This window comes from Ammospiza nelsoni, chromosome 10 (assembly GCF_027579445.1).
Source record: "Ammospiza nelsoni isolate bAmmNel1 chromosome 10, bAmmNel1.pri, whole genome shotgun sequence".
NCBI classification, from domain to species: domain Eukaryota; kingdom Metazoa; phylum Chordata; class Aves; order Passeriformes; family Passerellidae; genus Ammospiza; species Ammospiza nelsoni.
The window spans coordinates 24,370,203-24,392,638 of record NC_080642.1 but is presented as its reverse complement, the minus strand read 5'-3'; the positions used below and the strand labels follow the sequence as shown (position 1 = coordinate 24,392,638).

The following is a 22,436-nucleotide window of genomic DNA, read 5'->3' as shown; positions in this document are numbered from 1 at the left end:
GAGACCCCTCTACAGCTCCCTCCCCTAAGAGATCCCTCCACAGCTCCCTCCCCACCACCCCCTGCCAGCGCTGAGCACCGGCACTTGACACGGACAAGAACCGAAAGAGTAAGCGAAGTTACCAAACTCCTGTGTTGCCCCTGCCCTGTGGGGAGGAGCCCTGGGTGTCTGTGAGCAGACTAATGCCCCGTTGTTTTTGGAAATGCTGCAGAACTCCGTGTTAGTGCTAAATGCCTCAGAAGTGCCTCCTGCCCTGGAAGTAAACACAGCCTTTCTTGGCTGCACGACACCTTTGTGGCAAACCACGTTGGTCCTCAGGATCAGACATTGCTGCAGTGGCCAAGGCAGGGGAAATGGGTAGAGGTGATGATAGGTTTGCATCTGATTGTTCTCTCTCAAAGAAATTAGTGCAATGCAGAGAAACGTGCAGTTTATGAAAGCAAGCAAATCAGTAATGTGCTGCTTGTGAATTTTGCAAGTTCACAACAAGAACTCTCCTGAGCAATGGTGTATTTCCCACACCAAAGCTTACATTGAGCATGTGGCAGTGCAGGTATTCACTGCTCCCTGCCACAAAACTCACCTTTCAGCATGCCAACAGGCCAGGTGTCAGCAGGATTAAACAAAACAAGCAGGTTCAGTGTCACCCTAGAGATAGTAAATTCTAAAGTTACAGGTGTAAACTCTTCCTTTTTAAAGGACATTTCTTTGTGTCAAATAACCCTTACTTGCAGTGTGATTCACAATCGAAAATCCTTGAGGAACTTGGACATGGGCCCAGAGCAATTGGGAAGACAAATACTAGTGTGAGAGCAGTGTTGGAAGAAATTCTGGCATCACGACTCCCTGGAGCCTGCAAAACTCATGCAGATTTGACTTCTTCAGAGGAATTTGGTGTGATACCTTTCAATGTGGCTGAGGTGGGCATTTTTCACACAAAATCAGGTAAGCTGCAGACACTGACAGCCAGTGGCATCACCCTGGACCTTACAGTGGTAAGTACCTGCTCACTTTTCCTTCTGTTCATCGCTCAGGCACATTGAGCAGCAGCTTGAGAGCCTTTGGCTTTCTCCTGGAAGTCTCTTGAGGCATAGCTGGAAGAGTTATTGCGCTGTCTAGGGAAGCTGCTTGTATCTCCAGCACTTTTACTGACTGAAATGTTCTTGGGAATAACTGTAAAGCAGGGTCTCTTCTACCATTCAATGCCATCACCTTTTCCTGTGGTTTATGTGAGATGGCAGAGTGAAACTGAGGTGAAACAACAGGGCACAGCGTGGGTACTGCAGAAAGGGATCTACATCAAAGTGCATCAAACCTCTGTGCATTTCATAGGGAATGCAGCTGGGCCACAGCTCTGAGTGTGCCTTCAGGCTGTCCTTGCTGGGGGCTGTGCCTGGGGGAAGGTTCCAGGAGTAAGGAACTGACTGCTGATGGCTCTGAATGCATCCCCTGATGCACTGCTTGGTGTCCAGTGTGCCCTGCTGTCATGCAGTGACAAACTGTACTGCAAAGTTGAATACCTGAGAGATGTATTTTACAACAACAACAAAAATATGTGAGAGAACCAATAGCCAAAATACATTTTAATTTATTAAATTAAATCCAGTCCATTTGATAAAATACAAGCTTATTATATTACCAATTTGTTTAAACCTGGGTCTTTTTTTTTTAAGAAATACAGTCAAATAAGAAGTGATAATAGACAATTTCCTTTTTACTTTTTTTTCCTTGCTGTTAATAAAGTCCAGGATTGAAATGAACTTAAATTGTTTCAACAAAACTGTTAAAAAACATTATAAAGAGATTAAACAAGCAGATTGAATTCTTAGAAACATCTAACATGCAAAACTTCTTTTAGCACAGTTTGAATGCTTCAAATGAATTTCCTGAAAAATGAATTTCCTGAAAAATTGTTTTGGCAAGCACTGGGATTACTGCAGGTTTCTCCAAGGATGAGTGTGGGATGAGCCATCCCTTGTCCCAGCCAAATGCAGCTCACTGCAGGTGCTCCCTGCTCTGGTGGTTGTGTTGGGCCCCACTGTGGTGAGCAGGGATGGCACCATTAAATTCCCTCATAATGCAGTGAGCAGATGCTGTCTGCATGTATTGCAAGTACAATTCACATGCCAACAGCCCAAAAATTGTTCTTATGGGAATTATCAGCAATGCATTCATTTTAGCAGAATCCCCAAAGTTCATTAAATTTGTCTTAGACTTCAGCTAGTAAGAAGGTTAAGAAAAAATCCTCCTGTGTAAAAGTCTGTTTTATTACAGATGAATGAGGATCTGATCACTGTTCAAGTCTGAGGATAGTTTCCCTTGTTCTGGACAACACACATGTGTTGCAAACACAAAGTAAAAGTTTTTCAATTTCTTTTTCCAAAATAATTAGTAAATCCATTAAATAAGCAGTAGACTAATTATATTGCATAAGTTATCGAAATAGAAATTGTAAAGTCTTGATGAACAAAGGCTAAAAAAAATGGTTTCTTAAAACACATGTACCTCAGCAAAAGTTAAATGTGCAGCAGTCTAAAAAAATCAGCTTCAGAACAATGACACTTGGAACGGCCTATCTCAGAAATGACAGATGGCTTACATTCTACATTACATTTCTCTTTAAGAAGAATATCTAAGTAACATTCACTTGTGGTTGTTCCTAGCATTAGCATTACCAATATACAGGCGATAATTGAGGAATTTCAAGGCAATATTTTCCACCTTGCATATGCAAAGAGTTAACATTTATTAAAAGTATAAGCATATCCTTTTCATTAAAGGATCACAAATTGCTTTAGGTAAAATCCATGTACAATATTTACAGCTATACAAGTTATGTAAGTATCTTAGATCCTCTGGAGAGTACTGGTGGGTGCCTGGCTCTATCCATGCACTCCTCTCCACACCAGCCTGGTGCACTGCTGTCAGGGCTGTCTCCTGGAGTTCAGTCCTCTCTTGCTCCTGCATCAGCTCCCCAATTTTGGAACTATCCAGCTTCCCAGCCTTAAAGGCCCAGGACACTGCACGTGCCAGATTTATTTTAGAGTTCAATGACATTGGCTTCCTCCAGCTTCTAAAACAACTTTGGAAGTTCAGAGCAGCCCCTTTGAAGCTGTGCTTTCTGGTGCTGCCATCTCAGGTCCTACTCCCAAACCCCCCCAGGAAGCTCAGAAGTCAGCCAGACTACTCCCTCTCTTTCAGTGGCCTACTTAGAGGGTGTTGCTAAATAAATCTGGTTTGGGTTTTAATTATCCATCCTGCCTGCACCCGTTTTCCCTCCTACCCTGTGTATTTGTGAGTGGGGCTGCTGCCTGCAATCCTGCCTTTGTGCCCAGAGTCAATCTCCTAATGTGACGCCAGCTGGCATAGTAATGAACCTGCTCCTGTGAAAAACTAGGTCACTGCTTGCAGCGTGCTGTGCCAGCTCTGAACCAAGCTTTGCAGTTTGTTGTGTGAACAGAAAGTGTGTGTGCATGTCATTAATCACTGGAGCTGCTGTTGGTAACACCGGGCCTTTGATCTTAATGCTCCTCATGAAAATTGCATAGTGGTACATCTCTAACAAACTCCAGGTTTGAGCTGCCTGGCTGTGAGGAGGGTCCAGGTTCACACGTTGAGGATCCGTGATGGCGCCTGGAAAACAGCAGAAGGGTTGGGGGAGAACCTGGTCTTCACCTCTGGGATCTGGAGGGGTGAGGAAGGGAGAAAAGCACATTAGTGTGACACAGGATACAACTGTCAAGAGTTTGAGGGGCCTGGGGTGTTGTGAGGATCTATCTGCTCTCCCTGTAACCATGCCCAGGTGTTAGCCCGTGCTGGGCATCAGTGAGATTGGTTCAAGGGCAGGTGTGATGCTGGCAAACACTCTGCAAGCACCACAACAAATTCACTGCTGGATAGTGCTGGATTGAAGTGAGAGGAATTACAGTGGTGTGTGTCTGGTCGTCAAGCTTTTGGAGAATGCCATCCAGGCTCCATCAAAATGTTCCACTGTAATGCTTTACGGGGCCACAGCCCATGTCTGCTGTGAAGAGAGGCGCAGACCTGGAGGACCCAAAGGAGACAAACTGGTTACTGGAGATGCCAGGCTGTTAAACTGCAAGGACTTGGATAAGAATGTAAACTTCTCACGCCTGGAGGAAAGGCAGAGATAACAATGGTCGCTTTCTCTGATGACTGTGGAATCAGAATTTCATGCAATATGCAGCCCCTGTGGTTGTATTGAAGCATGAAGGACACCTGGATGCTTCTGTCATCCCTAATGCTGAAAACTCAAAGGATTTTATATAGGACTGGCTGTAGATGTGCATCCAGCCCAGGACTCAGGGTGAGTCTGGCCATAAAACATGAAAGGGTTGAAAGCTCTGCTGGCTATGCTGATGGCACCATCCAAGCAGAGAAAGAAGTGCAAAACTACAGACAAAGAGAGTACAGGGAAAGCTATTGATCTCTGGTTGATGTTGTTTCATTGTTCTGATTTTTCCATTCCTCTGGGGATGCATCTGACACACCAAGGAACAAGTGCAATGTCATAAAAAACATATGCACAGCTCAGTGGCTGGGGAGAGCCAGCAGCCTGAGTCCTGCATGCTGGCTGTCAGGACACACCAGAAACCTGATTGCCATGTCTGGCAAAGCCAGGGCTCCAGGTGAGAGGGGAAAATCCTAAGGGCCAGGTGTGAACCAGGGAGAAGTGACTTCTCTTTGAACTGGTGACTTCTTGGCACCATCTTCATTCCTGGCTACACCTTTGCCATGCTGTCTGTTAGACAGACTGTGATGGTGCCCTGGGGCTCCAGGAGGTGGGACCTTTGCTTGCATGGTTCAGAGAGCAGTGGCCTTGGTAGCATGTGTTTCTGTCTAGAATTCTAGTCTTCTCTTTCTCTTCCTCAAGAACTGGGATAGGGACCTTCAGGGGTTTATGTGGAACCCCCTTCTTTGCATCCCAACTGACAAACTGGAAACCACCATATTTTTACTCCCTAGGGTCAAAATGCAAAATTAAATTAACAAGGGTCAAATACAAGGTTAAAGGGTTAAATGCAAGGTGTATCCTCATCACTGCACCTCAGTAAACAGCCCAGGCTATTCAGAGCAAGGAGGAAGTTTTGGTGAGGTTTGCACATTCAGTTTTGCCTGAGGTCACTGTCCCACTTTCAGCAGAGCTGGCTATACCCATCCTGAGCCTTGTTGCAGCAGTGTGCCAGCAATCCTCTGCGGAGGAGGCACTTGACTGTCTGCTGATTAAACACTTCTTCCTTGTCTCCTCCAAGGCAAAGATTTACTTTGCACATGTGGCCCTGGAGTAGCTGCTGCTACCTCTGCTGGCACAGCTCACTGTGGCTGGGGAGTTCAGCCCCAGCCCTAGCTCTGCATTCTGACTCATTCAGTGCAGCCTGTGAACAATTCCTGTGCTGTTCTCTTTGGTGGTCTAATGCAAAAAGCAGCTAAAACAGAGCCTTGTCAGTGTGCACTTCCCTTTCTTCTGGGGATGGGGAGTGTGGGGGGCCCTGTCAGGGAAAATGCTGAGCCCAGAATGTTTCCTCATGGGATTTTCAACAGCACCTGTATTTCACAGCAAGAAAATTATCTTTGCTGGTATAGAGAAACTCACAGAAAAAAATTGTAGAGACTCACAGGAAAATCCCAAGGAAGTCTCAGAGCTGTGCAGCTGTTCATGTGTCCTCCTTGGCATTTATACTGGGGGCAGCTTCTGCCCACACCAGCAAGGGGGAGTTTTGTGCTGTCTGGGCAGGTGCTGTTCCTTAGGCAGTGATCTGCAAAGATCCCCAGGCAAACACCTGTGCCCAGAGGCCAAATCTCACTCTGCAAGCCTGGTGCTAGTCCCCACTGACTGCTGCAAGTTATTGCAGGAGGTGTCAATGGCACCTTACACACAGAGGGGTGATGGCACACACCTTGTACATATGGTGTCCAACTGAGGGAATTTTAAATCTTGAACTTCTTTCCAGTTTAAAACCTTTGTCTTGGGCTGAATTATGATCAGTTGCAGTATGACATTGTCTAGCATGCCTTTCTGAAGGGAAGGGATGGCCACATTACCTAATGGGCAGAGACAAAACAGTTGTCCACAAGGATGTGGCCTCATCCTAATTGCACCTCAGCAATCAAATATGAGGAGTTCCAGATGTGCACTTTGGGCATTATTCACATTGACTTTAGGATTTTTAAAAATGGCTAATTACCTTAAAGTCTGCCTTGTAGCTTGTCTCTTGAACAAAATGGTCTTCTGGGAGAATGAAACCTTGTTTTGACTTTATAGGCTTGGATGGTTTTGCTCCAGTCCATGGGCGATACTCTTGTCTGAAATGAGATTGTCGAGACAGAAGAACTTGTAAAAGACAACATTATCACAGGGTACTTCAGAGGGTTACAAAGCCAGAAGGCAAGGTGGGATGCAAGCAGCTTGCAAGGCTGACTTGTCTGAGGCATACCAAGGGTTGAATAAAAGAACTGAGCCTAGCAGCCTGTTTCTCTCAGAAAGCCCAGACTGAAAGATGGAACAGGGCACACACGGGGCTAACTGGATTCCCTGACTTAACTCTTTTTTTTTTTTTTCCTACAAAATATCTCTTTCCTGGAGGTCATTGGTGCTTCCCTCCTGGATAAGAAGTAGTCAGGGTTACTTTTTGCATGCTAGCCCACAGACCACTTACAATGTAAAACACTGTCTGGCATGTTGGCCACTCACATTTTAAGACACCTAGGTCTGATGTGTTGCCCTCACAAAAGCCAAGAGCCTGCTGATGTTCCCATACTGAGTGTGGCTCTCTCAGCAGCAGCAGTGTTTGGCAGTGTGTGCTGTGCTGCACAGCTGTGGCAGCTCAGCCTGAAATGCATCCAGAGGGAGACACCGTCTCAGCTGGCAGATGCTCACGCTGATGATTTTCCTTCAGATGGGGGGAAGTGCCTTAAATCTGCATGAGGATGTCTGAGAAGGCATTGCTGCTCCAAGAACAAGTCAGCCAAGGGTCATCTGAGAAATGCACAGACTGCACTGAGAAAGGGGCAGCACCAAGGAACAGCATTGCAGGGTCTGCTTAGTTCAGCTGCCAGCTCCCTTCTGCAGCTTTCCCTCAGATTCCCTGCACCCCTTGTCACAAACAGGCCTCACTAGGGCCCCTGCCATCAGGACTTTCTGGGTGCTGCAGCAGCAGCCAGCTGAGCTGTCTTGTTGCTCAGAGGAAGACAGAAGTCTGTTCTGTTTGTGAGTGTATCTCTGGCAACGAATTCAGGCAGCTTCTGTAGCAAAAGGAGAGGTGACTAACCGAGATGTGACAATCTTATTTTCATCCCCTGCCATGGTTCAATAACCACATTTTACTATCTGCTTATATACAGGATCAAGGGGTAAGACAGAGGCTTGTTTTAATGCGTCAAGCTTATCTTTGATCACAGCCTTTCTGAGTTTCATTTTCCCAAGCATGCTATTTGCTATATTTATAATAGTTGCAAATTCCTCTTTTAAATCTCTAACTCAAAGTGCATAAGTGTTATTTTAGAATGAGTAGTTTGGATTTGATCCTTTTAGTATATTATGGACAATGTCCTATGGAAGAACTGTTGGAAAGGAAAGCCAGGCCCCTGTCAGGGCTGTCTGTGTTGCATTGCAAATCTTGTTTATAATCCATCAGTTTGTTCTTGCTGTCCTGAGCTGCCACCTTCTGCCTTCTCTGCACCACGCTGTTTGGGCCTGCTCAGGCAGCAGGTGAGTGCCCACACAGCATCCCTGGTGCCTCAGGTGAGTGCCCACACAGCATCCCTGGTGCCTCAGGTGAGTGCCCACACAGCATCCCTGGTGCCTCAGGTGAGTGCCCACGCAGCATCCCTGGTGCCTCAGGTGAGTGCCCATGCAGCATCCCTGGTGCTGGTGCTGGCATTCCTGCTCCCTTCCTGTCACACCTCAGGATAAGGCAGCACTTTAGAAGAAAGGTGATTTGGGCCAAGCAATGCCCCAAGAAGGCAAGCTTTCAGCAGGGAATCCCAGATGTGAATGAAAGCAGAGCTAAATCTGACCTCTGTCCTGCTGCACAGCCAGAGAGAGGACACAGCTAGTGGGCAAAATAGCAGCAAAATGGTACAAAACCATCAGTTAACTCCCCACAGTTTCTAGGAACTGGAACCTGCTGCTCCACATAAAGCCCCATTTCCTCAGGAATGCTGGTGGCATTGATTCCTAGCCATTCATCCCCGTGCTGACTGGTCTCCCTGCTGCAATGGAGTGTGTCTCCAGCTTTCAATGAATGACTGTGCTGCCTGCCTGTGCAGCCAACTCTGTCTCAATGCTTTATAGCAGATCATTTGCTGATTTGGCAGGCCCCCAAGCACAGTCCTTTTGGATCACAAGACCCTCATTTTGGCTGGAAGTCAAACCATTCTCCTCTCAGCCTGGATAGTCAAAACTATTTTTGAGGCACCTACATGCACTGAGGAAATGCTCCCCATAGAATCAGAAACATAAGGGCAGATGCAGTCATGGCCCACACCACAGCAGCATTTCTGGTTTGGAACTGGGATTTTGCTCTGGGGGAACACAGAACTCTGAGCCAAAAGTGAGGGGCAGAGCAAAACAGAGACAACTAACTTGACTCCTTTTGGGAGCTGAGGTACTTAACACAAGAAAGGAATATTATAACCTTTGGTCAAGAAAGTGCAGCTAACTAAATTTGCTCTGGTACTAAGCTTGCAGGACACATAAGCTTGTATTCCCATCTCCAGCTGCATAGCCAAGAGTCAGAAAGAACACAAGCCCAAATATCAGTCTTGGAGTCATCAGTTGAGTCAATCTGAGCAAAGCCTGGGGAAGTGGAATGACCTGTTTTTAATGTTACTTAGTTTAAGATGTCAAGTGACAAGATTAGTGACTGTCTCCCCCTTTGCACCCTGTGTAGTGTGACATCCAGCTGCTGCTGGGGGTGAATATGTAAGACTGACTGTTGCTGCTGGAGACCATGATCTTCATCCTTCCTGCTGCACCCCTCTCCTCCTCCCCCTGTGCCTAGGCAGAGCAGCTGTCAGGGTACTTTGGGACTGCAAGGACCTGCAGTGGAGGGAAGGTAGCCTCCAGGCCAGAACTCAGTGACCAGGCTCTCCTGAGGTTCTGTTTTGTCCTCCACTCTTGCAGCCTAGAGGTGAGATTTTTGATCTCCATGAACAGAAATGACGTGGTGGTAGCTGAGGTACTAAACCATTGGGGTTGTGAAAGAGAAAGACCTCCTGAGTTGCACACAGGTTTTAAAACAGCAGTGATCAAAAGGGAAGGGCTGGTTTTTATGTACTGCTGTTTCTTTACCTCTAACTCACTCTAGGAATAATTAAGAAGCAGCTTTTTGCCAGTGGGTTGCCCCAGTGCTTTGATCATATAAATCACTGCTTTTCTTTGCTCTTTCTCAAAATCTGTTAATAGAGCTTGAGAAAAGGCATTTCTTTTGTAATGTGTGGGGATGTGTCTGCAGGGGAAGGTCTGAATCAGTGCAGTGTGGAGAGGGAGGCTTGTGGCCTGCTGGGACAGTTTAACCCCTGTGGTGGTGAGAGATGGAGCAAGTGGGAGTACAAATAATGCATAGGCTAGAAACAAAGACAAACCAGCACTGGACTGGTAATTACCAGGGTGTTGTGATGAAGCCCAGCATTGATGAGAGCTGCTGCACTGAGCTGCTGTTTATGAGCCACCTCCCCCCGGGTGAGCAGGACTGCCTGTACCAGGATGTCAAACAGCTGAGACAGGGGCCAGGCAGGAGAGATGGCCCCACCATCATTCACCAGCATGGCCCTGCAGACTTCAGGGTATGATCTGGGAATGATGCATTTGGGATTGGTCCTTCTGTTCTTTCCAGCCACAGTGTCTCCTGCTGCTGCAGCTCGAGCTGCTGGATGCTGTGACTACACAATGACCAGCCTATGTGCTGCCTCCAGCTCTTTCCCCATTTCATGTGCCCTACTAATGTTTGTGCTTTGCAGAGAAAGCTGTCTGCAAAATCCTTTTTATTTCACTAGTGACCTAGTGAAAATCTAGCCTAGAAAGCTTTTTAATTTCACCAAGGTGAAGGGCACTTCTGTTAGGTGTAGGGAGGCAGTGGGAATGCCAACAATGCTGTTTGCAGTGCTGGGACTGCTGTTTCCATACAGATTTATCTTCAGCATTGATAGTCATGGAGCACCAATGCCAGAGCAGTTGTCATTTTAGTACCTCATCTTTATGTCACAGTTTGCTTCCCATGATTAATTATCACTGGTGGTTCTGAGCCACTGCATAATATTTCTTATATAAGAATTGGAGAAAAAGGTTCATTCTGTATAGCTGACCATAACTCAGAGCTATGCTGCCTGACCTAGTCTGTGTTCATTCTTCTCCCCTCTTCCTTCTCATACCCAGCACACCAGTGACAATTAAACAGCACCATGAACATTTTTCCAAATTTCCTTTTAGAAGGAAACTTGTGTGCACAGCTTGGGCTGTCTGTTATTTTCTTTTGAAAGTACAAACTACTCTAGATGTCCCCTGGGGAAGGCAGACTGGTGTGGGAGAGGTTTTGCCTGAAGGTGTGGGGTGTGAAATGTCTCCCTGTTTGCAACACAGCTCTTCACAGACTACTGTCAGGGCTGTTCTGGTTTGCCCAGGCAGAGCTGGGTGTTCAGCAGTGCTCTCCCAAGGGACAGGCTAAGTCCACTTGTTGGCAAAGCCCTCCACAGGTCAGGGAGGTGCTATGATGTCTCCTGGCAAATGGAGGATTGCAGATGTTACAGTGAGAGCTCTGCATGACAGAGTCAGGAGCCCTCCTGGACAATGGAGCCATTGAACTGCTTCTCCTCTGAGCTGTGTCAGACACTGGTGGGGTGCCCTTCCAAGCCTCAGACACAGAGGCAGGTTGTGCCCATCCTCCTATCCAGCCAAAGAGCCCAGCATGAGGACAGAAATGGGGGAAAGGCTGAAGGAGAGGTAAAAATAGAGGGGTAGAGAAAAGACATAGCAGAAAGACAGACCAGCACACAGGAATTACAGAGGAGGAAAGCAGAAGCCACTTGGATATCTCCTGTCTCAACTCTCACCCCCAGTAAGGTCAGGCAGTACCTGGAGCTGTCCCTAAGTCACAAGAAGGAAGCAACAGCAAAAGACTTGAATGAAAGCACAAGACAAAAACCCTAAGATTCAAACTGTTATCTTAGGGTGAGTTTTAGGGAGTTGCTTTGCTCATAGGCAGATGCTCAAAGAATGAGCACTTACATTGGTGTGACAGGACAGGCAGCTGCTTCTCCTTTATCAGAACTATGTGACTGGGGATGTGTGGGTAGGTCTGAGGGTCTTGACTTCTGCCATCCACCCATTTTCCATTCTTTCACTCTAACATAAGTCTGAATGGACTTTAAGCGGAGGAAATGCCTCCTACTTTAAGGAACATCTTTGAATCCCACATGTCAGTTCTACAGCACAGCTTGCACAACAGACACCCTCTCTATTCCCACCCCACTGTGTCTCTCTCACACACCCCTGTGCCCCTCCAAGCCCTCTCTGCCCCAGCCAGGCTATGCAGTGCACAGTGGCACTCTCTGGATCCATCCCAATGCCTGCACCAAGCAAGCTTACTTCTTAAATAGCACAAAAATCAGGGGCTTGAGTATTAATTTCCCCAAGCAGCGAGATACTTAAGAATGTAAAGATAACTGTAAGCCTTGATTATAAAAGATTTACTGCTATTATTAAGGATAAGCATGCCTTTAAAGATCTTGCTGGATCAAGGATGGAGCTCCTCATACACAGTACTATTAACCCTGCAGGCTCAGGTGCCTGCTCTGATCCCACACATTGCTGAACACAAGCTCAGGTATTTTCTCTGCTTTCTGCACAGCAAAATAATAAGATGCTTTTCAGAGTGAAGCAGTCACCAGGGTTCACTTTGCTTTTCTACACAAGCACTGTTTGAAGGCAGATGAATGTTCAGGCAGCCTAGTAACACACACTGAGTGCATCCATAGGTATGGGGAAAAGCCTTCACTCTGTGCTATCCCTCCTGGTCAGGGATGTCTGCTGCATGGTCATGGAATGGCATGTGCTGAGTATTTGTACAAGAGGACTGGAATTCAGTTTGCTGAGGTATCTTCCACCTGCTATCCCCAAAAATCATGAGCAATGACATAACAGACACCTTTCCTCTTAATTATTCCAGCTCTTTATGAGGTTTCTTTTCATCAGAATAACATGGCTCACTCTGGGTGAGCAGGAAACCCTCCTGATCTCAAGGCCCCAGTTTGGTGTTATTCACTGCTGTGCTTCCCAGGTGCAAACAAGCTGAGTGCTCTTGACTCTTACACCTGCTCAAAATACCTGTCATGGAAACCCCAGCTGCAGAGATTGGGCTCTGCTCAGGGCGTGCACTGTATGTGTGTGCAGAAATTTGCAGTCATCTCCCAGTTCCCCAAGTGCCAATTCAAGTAAAGATGATAGGAAAAGAGGCAAAACAACTGCTCACAGCTCTGCTGCAACATTTTCACTTACATACCTGAAGTGTTTTCCAAAAGCTGGCAGGTTACTGAAGGGAGAACTGATGTCTGCAGTGATTTATAGCATAGCTGAACCTTGAACAGGGTTCTCCTCCCAGCAGTGCTGGCCCTGACAGAGAAGCTGTGCCTTCATCCCTGTTGCCTTCTAACAAGGTAAGAAGATGACATCCAGAGAGCAGAGCCAGGTGAGGATGCTGACAGCACCAGTTTCTCTCACTCTCTGTTAAGGGAGCTAAGTAAAGCACTTCTCTATTTCTAGACTGTCTGCTAAACGCAATCAAGACCTAGTACTACAATTAATGGTGTGCAAAGCCAAAAGTACACAGCACCTGCAATTTACTGCTGAAGGGAGAAGTCACTTCCGTGACACCAAAGGACAAACCCTTGGGAAGGTGCAGAGAGGCCACTCAGCACTTTCTTCTGCCTCCTCCAGCATCAGTAAGGTGTAATCTACTGCAACCCTCTGCAGCAGTCCCCAGGATCTTTTCACAGTTGGAGCACATCCCATTTTAGGCTTTCAAGTGCAGCTTGTATTGATTTGCCTTAACCTGTGCGCCTGAGCGTGCCTGAGCTCCCACAATGCACCCCCATTGGGTTTGACTTAATTTAGACCCTGCAAAACTCCAGCCAAAATTAGGGGCCTGGAGGGAGAGAAGCTGCCCGAAGATCTTTGAGCACACAGGGCAATAGGGCAGGGAAGTTGTAGGGCAGTTTGTAGGGAAGGCAGTTGTGCTGTCCTTCCACCTTTTATACAGTTATTATTTCAAAATACAAAAAAAATCCTCACTTTCTCAGGAGTACAGGTATTGCTCCAACACCCCCTCCACCTTCATCTTTACTCTGGCCATAGATTCCTCCAGTCTCAATCACTGATCCCAGAGGTTTATTTTGTTCTGGGAAATGCCAGGTCATGCTGAGCAGCTTCACTATGTACAGACAGATTTGTGTGCAGCTGTGTTTCCTTCTGAGCTTAGCAGAATGCAGAATGAAGGCTCACAGGAGCATTGCATTCATACACAAAAGCACATCAAATGGTGCTGAATGTTACAGGGGACCCAACACTACACTTGGGTGTTTCTGTGTTTACACTACAGAAACAAACACAACAGGCTGCCAGAGTCAAAATTCCTGAATTAAAAAAACCCAAACAAACTAAAAAAATCTAAAGAAATCCCAACACCTCATAGAGTGAAGCAAGAAAACCAGTATTGCAATTAAAAGCATGGAGTGGACCAGGTATCAAAGCCAACTCTTCTGCATTGTCTTGGTCAAGACACACTTGATTTGTCTTTCCCACTAAGCAAGCCCAGGCAGCTGCTGAGAGCTGGCAGTCACAATGTAAGGTGGAGGCTACTGCCCAGCAGTGCCCACACTGCAGGAGCCAATCCTCCAGGAGTCCCACAGTGCATGGCTGACCCAGCTGTGCACAGAGCCTGCTGGAGCACCTGGAGCACAAAGGACTCCAATGACCATTTCTTGGGAGAGTGGACACAGCTCCCATGCAGACAAGCCAGTCCTCAGGGCTGCCCCAGCTCCTCACTGGGCTGACCCACAGGGAGGCTGATACTCCTGCAAGCAGAAAGGAGGGAATCTCCCTAATGTTCTCCCTAGCAAGGCAGTGAGACTGTCTCACAAAAAGCTGTGTTCCCATACCTTTGCTTCTGTCTACCATCTGCTGCAGCGGTCCCTGCCTGCATGTCTCTGTAGGACACTCTTCCTTTTTCTGCCCCAAAGACATCATGGGGTTCACCAACCTCCTCCTCAGGACACAATGGGCCTCAGTAAGAGAAACCCCCTTGCTCTGCCTCTGCCACAGGTGATCTGCCTTCCCTGCTGCCCTCACACCTCTGGGAGAGTACAGTCTACAAGAAGTCAGGAGATCCCTGTTGCCAGAGCACAGTGGGGCTGTGCATGGCCACCAAGGGACAGTTTAATAAACAAGGAGGGTGTTTATGGTCTTTGATACTGAGGCAGATGAAGAATATCAATCCTTAATGGTGCTGGTCAGCTACTACCTGAATAGTGGACAATTGCTTGCAGACTGCAGTGCTGCCTTTGGAAAATAAGGTAAGAGGAGAGGAGTGAACTGTAGTGGTTTTCATGGAAATGTCCTTGTGGGTTGTGAGTGCTCAGCTTACCAAAGGTGGATGTGCTGTGATCAGCCCTTCTCTGCTTCAGACTGCAGGAGTGCCATCACTGAAGCTACCAAATACAAATCCAGTACCCCAAGTGTAACTAATAATGTGTGTAACTATGCCAAATACATGCTTAGTCTTTAAAAAAAAACTAAATGAAAATATACTCTTGGAGCCTGTGAAGCTATTGTGAACTTTTCTCCTGCTGCTCGTTGTGAAGCCTGTGTGCTCAGTGGTACAGCAACTTAAATGTGATGTTGTACCAGATGAGAATCTAAAGAAAATATGGGAATTACTGGAATAAGGCAAAAATTGTTTGACTTATATAGTTCTGTCTGCATCTGTTTACTGTGCCTTCAAACAGCCTAAAGGTTTTATATGGGAACTTTCTTCTGGCGTGGCTGCCCTGGCTTGTGCCTCCATCCTTGCCATTAACTGCTCCTTCTTTCAGCTCTGAGTAGTTCCTCAACTACCTTGAAGTCTTACTTTTTGTAAAATTTGTTTTGGTTTGCATGTTGGTATGTTGCCCCAGCCAGTACTTTGTCCTGTGATCTGTAAATTTTTTCTTTGATGACAGTAGTTGAGAGCCTTTGTAAGAACAGACAAGTCAGAGGGAAGGGAGGAGAGAGAAGTGACTGTGAGCCCTTGAACAGCTACAGGAAAGCTGTGGCTCTAGTGCAGGCTGATGCAGCCTTCCCTCGAGTCAGGCTGAAAAGGCAGGGGAGGCTTCAACAACAAGGTGGAGATGGATGTTTCTGAAAGATGAATCTTGCTAATCTTGTTCTACATAGGTTTCTCTGAAATAATTCCTTGCTGGTTTGAAACTTGACAGTGCTTTACCTCAAAACCAGTAATTACTCTGTGATTGTCCTGTGAGATGTGGCAAAGGAAAAAAAAGCACATAAATTCAAGCACTGCAGTTATCCTTTCAGTCTGCATGTTAACTGCACATAGCTGCCTGTGCAGGAGGAGTGGGATAAGCAATGCTGCTGTGCAGGCTGGTAATCCTCCCCGAGGCACCCAGTTTGTCTTAAAAGCACTGTGATAAATAATCTAATGAATTGCAGGGATGAAATTTCCCCTAGGTAGATAATAATATGCAATAAGTGCCTAAACACTTGTGAATCAGTTAGAATAAAAATAATTACTCTATTAGTATACCTCATAGGTATATTAAAACCTGCCAAACATCATTATGAGGGAGCATGTGGTAACAACATGAAACTGATACAATATTCAACAGCAGCACTGTAGAAGCTGAAATCCCTCTCCTTCCATGGAGGATGTCAGTAAGAACAGAAGTTGGGTTTAGGTGCATTCCACCTAACTGCTTGTTCCCAAAAATAAGCATCTGTAATCTTTCATACTGTTCAGAGGGAAAGGAAGACATCAGTAAGATAAATCACTTAATTTTTAAAGGTTCTGAGACAAGTGGTTTGTGACAATTTTTTCCATTGCCCATTAGATGACATAGGGGATATATCCTGCAAAATGTCTTCTTGTCTGACTAATCTTTTAAGGCTGTAATTTGGCTCGCCTTGAATGTCGCATTCCAGGAGTTTTAAAGGGAAAACGATGATGGCACTAAGGGATGCGGCTCTCGGGCACGGACGGGACTCGGGCAGCTGTCGGAGGTGCCGTGCCTCCCGGCAGCGGGTGGGTGAAGCGCTGCTGCGCCAGGGCCGGCATCATGGAGCTCTCTCCTCTCCCGGACCGGGGGCGCGCACCGAGGCCGGCTCCGCTGCCCCGGCACGCACAGGGGCTGCCGGGGCCAGGCACCCGCCCGGGGCACAAGAGACGCCTTTAAGGACAGCATTTCCAAAAGCAAAGGCGGCTTCGGCGAGAGGCTGAGCCCGCCGGCGGCCCCCGTCCCCCTCCCCTCGGTGGCGGCTCCCCCGCGCCGCGGCCGCCCGCCGGCATCCCCGCCCCGCGCTGCGGAGGAGCGGCCCCCGCCCGCGGCAGGAGCAGCCCCGGCTCGGGGCGGAGCGGGGACCGGCCGGGCCCGGTTACCTGTAGGAGGTGGTGTGGCCGCCGTCCGCCTGCGAGCGCGGCCGGAGCTGCTCGGGGCCGTCGATCGCCGGTCTCCCGCCGCCGCCGGGCAGGGCGCAGGCGGCGCGTCCCGGGGCGGGCTGGGGGGCGGCCCCGTCCCTCCCGCCGCCGCCGCCGCTACTGGCGCTGACCCAGGGAAAGTCGTCCCTCCTCGGGAGGGGCCACGCTCTGAAGTCCCGCCGGTACTGGGTCTCCGCCGCGAAGGGCTCTTCGGCGGCGGCCGCCCGGCTCTTCCTGCGGCCGCTCGGCTTCCCGGCGGCGGGGTCCCGAGGGCGGCGCACCGGGGCGGGCGGGCGAGCGCTGCCCCGCGGAGGGGGCCCGCCGCGCTGGGGCGGCCCGTCCTCCTGCTCCTCGATGTCCGAGTAGTTGTGGATGGTGAGCGGCACGGAGAGGTCGGACTTGTCCAGCTGGCTCCAGAAGCGGGCCAAGCAGCACACCCGGCTGATGCAGGGCCAGGCCATGGCCGCGGCCGCAGCCCCCGCCTCGCCCGCAGCGGCGCCCGCGGCTCCGGCGCCCGCAGCCGGCCGCGCTCCCGGCTTCAGCCCTCATCGGCGGCAGCCCCTCCTCCCGCCGCCCCCTTCCCCGGTAACGACACCCCCTCGCCGGGATTACGGCCCGCACACGTGACCCGGCTGCCGGCGGGAGCCCCGTGCAGCTGCGGGGGCCGGCGGCGGTGCGAGCGTGGGGAGCGCGGCCGGCACCGGACCCCGCCGGGCTCCGTCCCCGGCTGCCTCGGGGGGCACCGGCTCTGCCCGTGCTGCTTCGGGCCCCGGTGTCTGTCGGTACATTGGGAGCCGCTCTTTAGGTGCCCCGGAGCGCCGTAGCGCGTCCAGTGACGGCCCCGGCCAGGAACGCTGCTCCGCGCTAGCTGGGTTGTACTGCTCAGCTCTACCTTCGAGGCAGCCGTAAGCGTTTGTATGAAAACCTGGCGCTTATTTTATAAGTGATCTCAGTGAGAAACAAGAGCATTGCCATGCTGGTTTCCAAGAGCTTCGTGCAAATCCTCACCTTTCATAATCCCCCTCCATTTACATTAAGAGTTTAACCAATTAATTTTTAAAATACTAATTATTGACCAAAATCCAAGCATCTATTATATATCTCAATATAGGACCTACATCCTTTACTGTTCACCTGAGACTGCAAATTACTGCTTTCCTTTTACACATTCAGGTTCAAACCAAACAGCCCTGGCACAAACCATTGAAACTGACAGAATTACATCAGGAATAAAGTCAGGATTTTAAAATTTGACATTTTATGGCCAGTAGCCACTTATTACATAATGCTCCTCCACAATTCTCCATTCAGTGGGTTATTGCCAAAGCTGAATCTCCCAAAGGGTCACCAAACTGTGACATGCAATGCTGTTAAAGCGAAGAATGCAGATAAACTGATATGCCACCTATTGGAAAATCTATTAAAAGGCAAACAGGACAGGCATTTAATTTCAGAATATAATAATCCAATTACAGGTGGTTATCTGATAAGCAAGGGGTAATAGCTTTACATTGAAAGAGGGCTGGTTTAAAGGGTTCACTAGATTAAATAGTGAAATAAATTTTTCCTAATGGAGGTGCTGAGGAACAGGTTGCCCAGAGAAGCTGTGGATTCTCCATCCCTGGAAGTGTCTAAGGCCAGGTTGGATGGGCTTGGAGCAACCTGAATAGTGGAAGGTGTCCCTGCCCATGGGAGTGGGGTAGAATGAGATGATCTTTAAGGTCCCTTCCAACCCAACCCACACCATTCTGTGAAGCGTTATTAAGAAATTAATTATGCAGTGGAAGTTGAGAAGGTAAGATTTAGTGCTTTGTTTCAGCTAAGCAGTTTCTATCCTAGTGTATTAGCACCTCACTTCAGTCCAGATTTACACCTGCTCCTGGGGTGGAGGAGGACTAGGAATGTGCATATGGACTGGGGCAGAACCTCTCCGTGAGTGTTTGGCCTCTCTCTGAAACACAATCATGGGACAAAAAGAAATTCCTTTGCACATGATCCTGTTGTCTTAAATATCTGATTTAGCGCTTGCCCCTGCTGCTACCAGTTTTGATTTCACCATCCCCCCTCCTCACATCAGCTGGGGCAGGGTGACTCAGAAATGTCAGGTAAAAACATTTTGATCCCAACACAGAACTCTTGTCCAATACTATATAGGCTATTGGATGGTGTGTTTCATTTGCTGTCTGAAAACTCCACAAATGTAATTCTACTTTTAGGAATATCCAGGGAGACATTTATGAATTTTCTCCTGCTCTTGGTTTTCTGGAACTGCTCTATTCTATGTTGTAATTTTAAAAAATACATTGTATCTGGTAAAGAGAAACAGACTTTCCAGCCCTGGGAGAAAACAGAACATGTGCTTTATCATGTTATCAGTGGCACAGTACAAATGATGCTCTGATCCTTGTTCCTAGGCCTGACTTAGCAAAATCCATTGAATAAATTGGATGTCTCTGCTCATCCTGTGCCTGACACTTCCTAGCACTGAGTTCAGCTCTGGCACTGCATGTCTCTGAGCCCACCTACAGCATCAGGGAGTGCTTGCAGCAGCTGCTCATCACAGCTTGTAGGATGAAATTGGCACAAAGGCTAACTCAGACAGGAAAACCAGAAGATGCTGGATGAGATTAAAAAGTTGTCTGCATTTAGAAGATTTGTCATGATTAAAAGCTTGGGAGGAGGAGGGGTGGAATACTGCAACACTAAGACAAAAGCCATCGAATCAGAAAGCAAAACAGCTTGCTGCCAGGAATGGGGGCTGAAAGCTCAAACAGTTTTAACACTAAAATGAAATTCCAACAGAGCAGATCACTAAAGCAAATTATTCCTAAAACATGGTAAGGCCAAAGCAGACTTTAAAGCCACTGAAAAAGGATGAAGAATTGTGTCTCTACATGACTAACCACAACTTTTTACTTATTGCTGTTTTCCTACACAAACACTAGCTGTTGTCTCTGCCAAGTGTCCACATAATCACCACATTGTATTTTTATTCACAATAATCTCTTTGAAAAGGGAGGGGAAAGTCTTTCCATGTGGTTGGTTTTGTTTTAGGTAATTGGTTCTTTTTGTTGTTTTTTTTCTAAGGTTGGATTTTGGGCTTTTTCTGTCATTCTTCTAATTTCTTTTTCAGTCAAAGGTGTGACTAAATGCTGAGATACTGACATGTGCTGATGCCACATTTTGCAAGAAGTGCATATTTGCTTGCCAGAAAGGTCTCTTATGTACTCCAGTGAGCTGTTGTAATTTCAGGGCATTCATTGTCTCGGTGACTTGAGAATTGGTTTTCCTATTGAGTAATTTTGGGCAGAAAAGATAGTTTGTCTTTCCCAGAAAATGCTACAGAAAGGCTCAGGTGCAAAATGACATGAAACCCACTGCTTGGTGAAGATTTTTGTGCAACCTTACACATGGCACACACCTCTAGGGTCTCTATAAATGAGGAAAATTGAACAGCCTTTAGAAGGGCAAATGCTGTTATGCCTAAAGTTAAGGTGAAGCTTAGGCACGACACCCTCAAACCACAGCCACTGGCTGGAAAGCTGATGACTTCCAAACCTCTGTGCCAGTCCCAGGGTGTTTTTCAGGTGCTTTGAGTCCCTTCCTGCAAGCTGAAAGAGTGCAGCAACACACTACAGGGAGGTCTAACACAGCACAAGTGGGACTTCACTCTCTGCAGGTGATACAGGGTCAGGAGGTATTGGTGCTGTGCTGAGCTGTGCTGGGCTGTGCTGTGCTGTGTGTGCTGTGCTGTGTGTGCTGTGCTGGGCTGTGCTGTGCTGTGTGTGCTGTGCTGTGTGTGCTGTGCTGTGTGTGCTGTGTGTGCTGTGTGTGCTGTGCTGTGTGTGCTGTGTGTGCTGTGCTGTGTGTGCTGTGTGTGCTGTGTGTGCTGTGCTGTGTGTGCTGTGTGTGCTGTGCTGTGTGTGCTGTGTGTGCTGTGTGTGCTGTGCTGTGCTGTGTGTGCTGTGTGTGCTGTGCTGTGTGTGCTGTGCTGTGCTGTGCTGTGTGTGCTGTGCTGTGTGTGCTGTGTGTGCTGTGCTGTGCTGTGTGTGCTGTGTGTGCTGTGCTGTGTGTGCTGTGTGTGCTGTGCTGTGTGTGCTGTGTGTGCTGTGCTGTGTGTGCTGTGTGTGCTGTGCTGGGCTGTGCTGTGTATGCTGTGTGTGCTGTGTGTGCTGTGCTGTGTGTGCTGTGTGTGCTGTGTGTGCTGTGCTGTGTGTGCTGTGTGTGCTGTGTGTGCTGTGCTGGGCTGTGCTGTGTGTGCTGTGCTGGGCTGTGCTGTGCTGTGCTGGGCTGTGCTGTGCTGTGTGTGCTGTGTGTGCTGTGTGTGCTGGACTGTGCTGTGTGTGCTGTGTGTGCTGTGCTGTGTGTGCTGTGCTGTGCTGTGTGTGCTGTGCTGGGCTGTGCTGTGCTGTGCTGTGTGTGCTGTGCGTGCTGTGCTGTGTGTGCTGTGCTGTGCTGTGCTGGGCTGTGCTGTGCTGTGTGTGCTGTGTGTGCTGTGCTGTGCTGGGCTGTGCTGTGCTGTGCTGTGTGTGCTGTGCTGTGTGTGCTGTGCTGTGTGTGCTGTGTGTGCTGTGCTGTGTGTGCTGTGCTGTGCTGTGCTGGGCTGTGCTGGGCTGTGTGTGCTGTGCTGGGCTGTGCTGTGTGTGCTGTGCTGTGCTGTGCTGTGCTGTGTGTGCTGTGCTGTGTGTGCTGTGTGTGCTGTGCTGTGCTGTGCTGTGTGTGCTGTGTGTGCTGTGTGTGCTGTGTGTGCTGTGTGTGCTGTGCTGTGCTGTGTGTGCTGTGCTGTGTGTGCTGTGTGTGCTGTGCTGTGTGTGCTGTGCTGTGTGTGCTGTGCTGTGTGTGCTGTGTGTGCTGTGTGTGCTGTGTGTGCTGTGCTGTGTGTGCTGTGTGTGCTGTGTGTGCTGTGCTGTGCTGTGCTGTGTGTGCTGTGTGTGCTGTGCTGTGTGTGCTGTGCTGTGCTGTGTGTGCTGTGCTGTGTGTGCTGTGCTGTGCTGTGCTGTGTGTGCTGTGCTGTGCTGTGTGTGCTGTGCTGTGTGTGCTGTGCTGTGTGTGCTGTGCTGTGTGTGCTGTGCTGTGTGTGCTGTGTGTGCTGTGCTGTGCTGTGTGTGCTGTGCTGTGTGTGCTGTGCTGTGTGTGCTGTGTGTGCTGTGCTGTGTGTGCTGTGCTGTGTGTGCTGTGCTGTGTGTGCTGTGTGTGCTGTGCTGTGCTGTGTGTGCTGTGTGTGCTGTGTGTGCTGTGCTGTGTGTGCTGTGCTGTGTGTGCTGTGTGTGCTGTGCTGTGTGTGCTGTGCTGTGTGTGCTGTGCTGTGCTGTGTGTGCTGTGTGTGCTGTGTGTGCTGTGCTGTGTGTGCTGTGTGTGCTGTGCTGTGTGTGCTGTGTGTGCTGTGTGTGCTGGGCTGTGTGTGCTGTGTGTGCTGTGTGTGCTGTGTGTGCTGTGCTGTGTGTGCTGTGTGTGCTGTGTGTGCTGGGCTGTGCTGGGCTGTGCTGTGTGTGCTGTGCTGTGCTGTGTGTGCTGTGCTGTGCTGTGTGTGCTGTGTGTGCTGTGTGTGCTGTGTGTGCTGTGTGTGCTGTGCTGTGCTGTGTGTGCTGTGTGTGCTGTGTGTGCTGTGTGTGCTGTGCTGTGTGTGCTGTGCTGTGTGTGCTGTGTGTGCTGTGCTGTGCTGTGTGTGCTGTGCTGTGCTGTGCTGTGTGTGCTGTGTGTGCTGTGCTGTGTGTGCTGTGCTGTGCTGGGCTG

At 48.7% G+C, this 22,436-nt stretch overlaps 1 protein-coding gene across 1 annotated transcript; it reads right to left on the bottom strand.

The window, feature by feature from the left end:
• Window positions 1-1,627: 1,627 nt before the first annotated feature.
• Window positions 1,628-17,164, bottom strand: MAP6D1 (MAP6 domain containing 1). The gene is made up of 3 exons (XM_059479760.1): window positions 16,665-17,164; window positions 6,207-6,324; window positions 1,628-3,684 (listed from the first exon to the last, which is right to left on the bottom strand). Exons 1-3 carry the CDS (start codon window positions 17,162-17,164, stop codon window positions 3,607-3,609), a joined length of 696 nt encoding a protein of 231 aa, XP_059335743.1. The 3' UTR covers window positions 1,628-3,606.
• Window positions 17,165-22,436: the final 5,272 nt, after the last annotated feature.

What these genes read in the sequence shown, in the direction of transcription:
- MAP6D1 (XM_059479760.1), bottom strand. Translation starts at nt 17,164, where the DNA reads ATGGCCTGGCCCTGCATCAGCCGGGTGTGCTGCTTGGCCCGCTTCTGG. An exon ending in GGCCACACCACCTCCTACAG is followed by an intron (nt 6,325 to 16,664) that starts GTAACCGGGCCC and finishes ATCTCATTTCAG; the next exon opens with ACAAGAGTATCGCCCATGGA. An exon ending in GCTACAAGGCAGACTTTAAG is followed by an intron (nt 3,685 to 6,206) that starts GTAATTAGCCAT and finishes TCACCCCTCCAG; the next exon opens with ATCCCAGAGGTGAAGACCAG.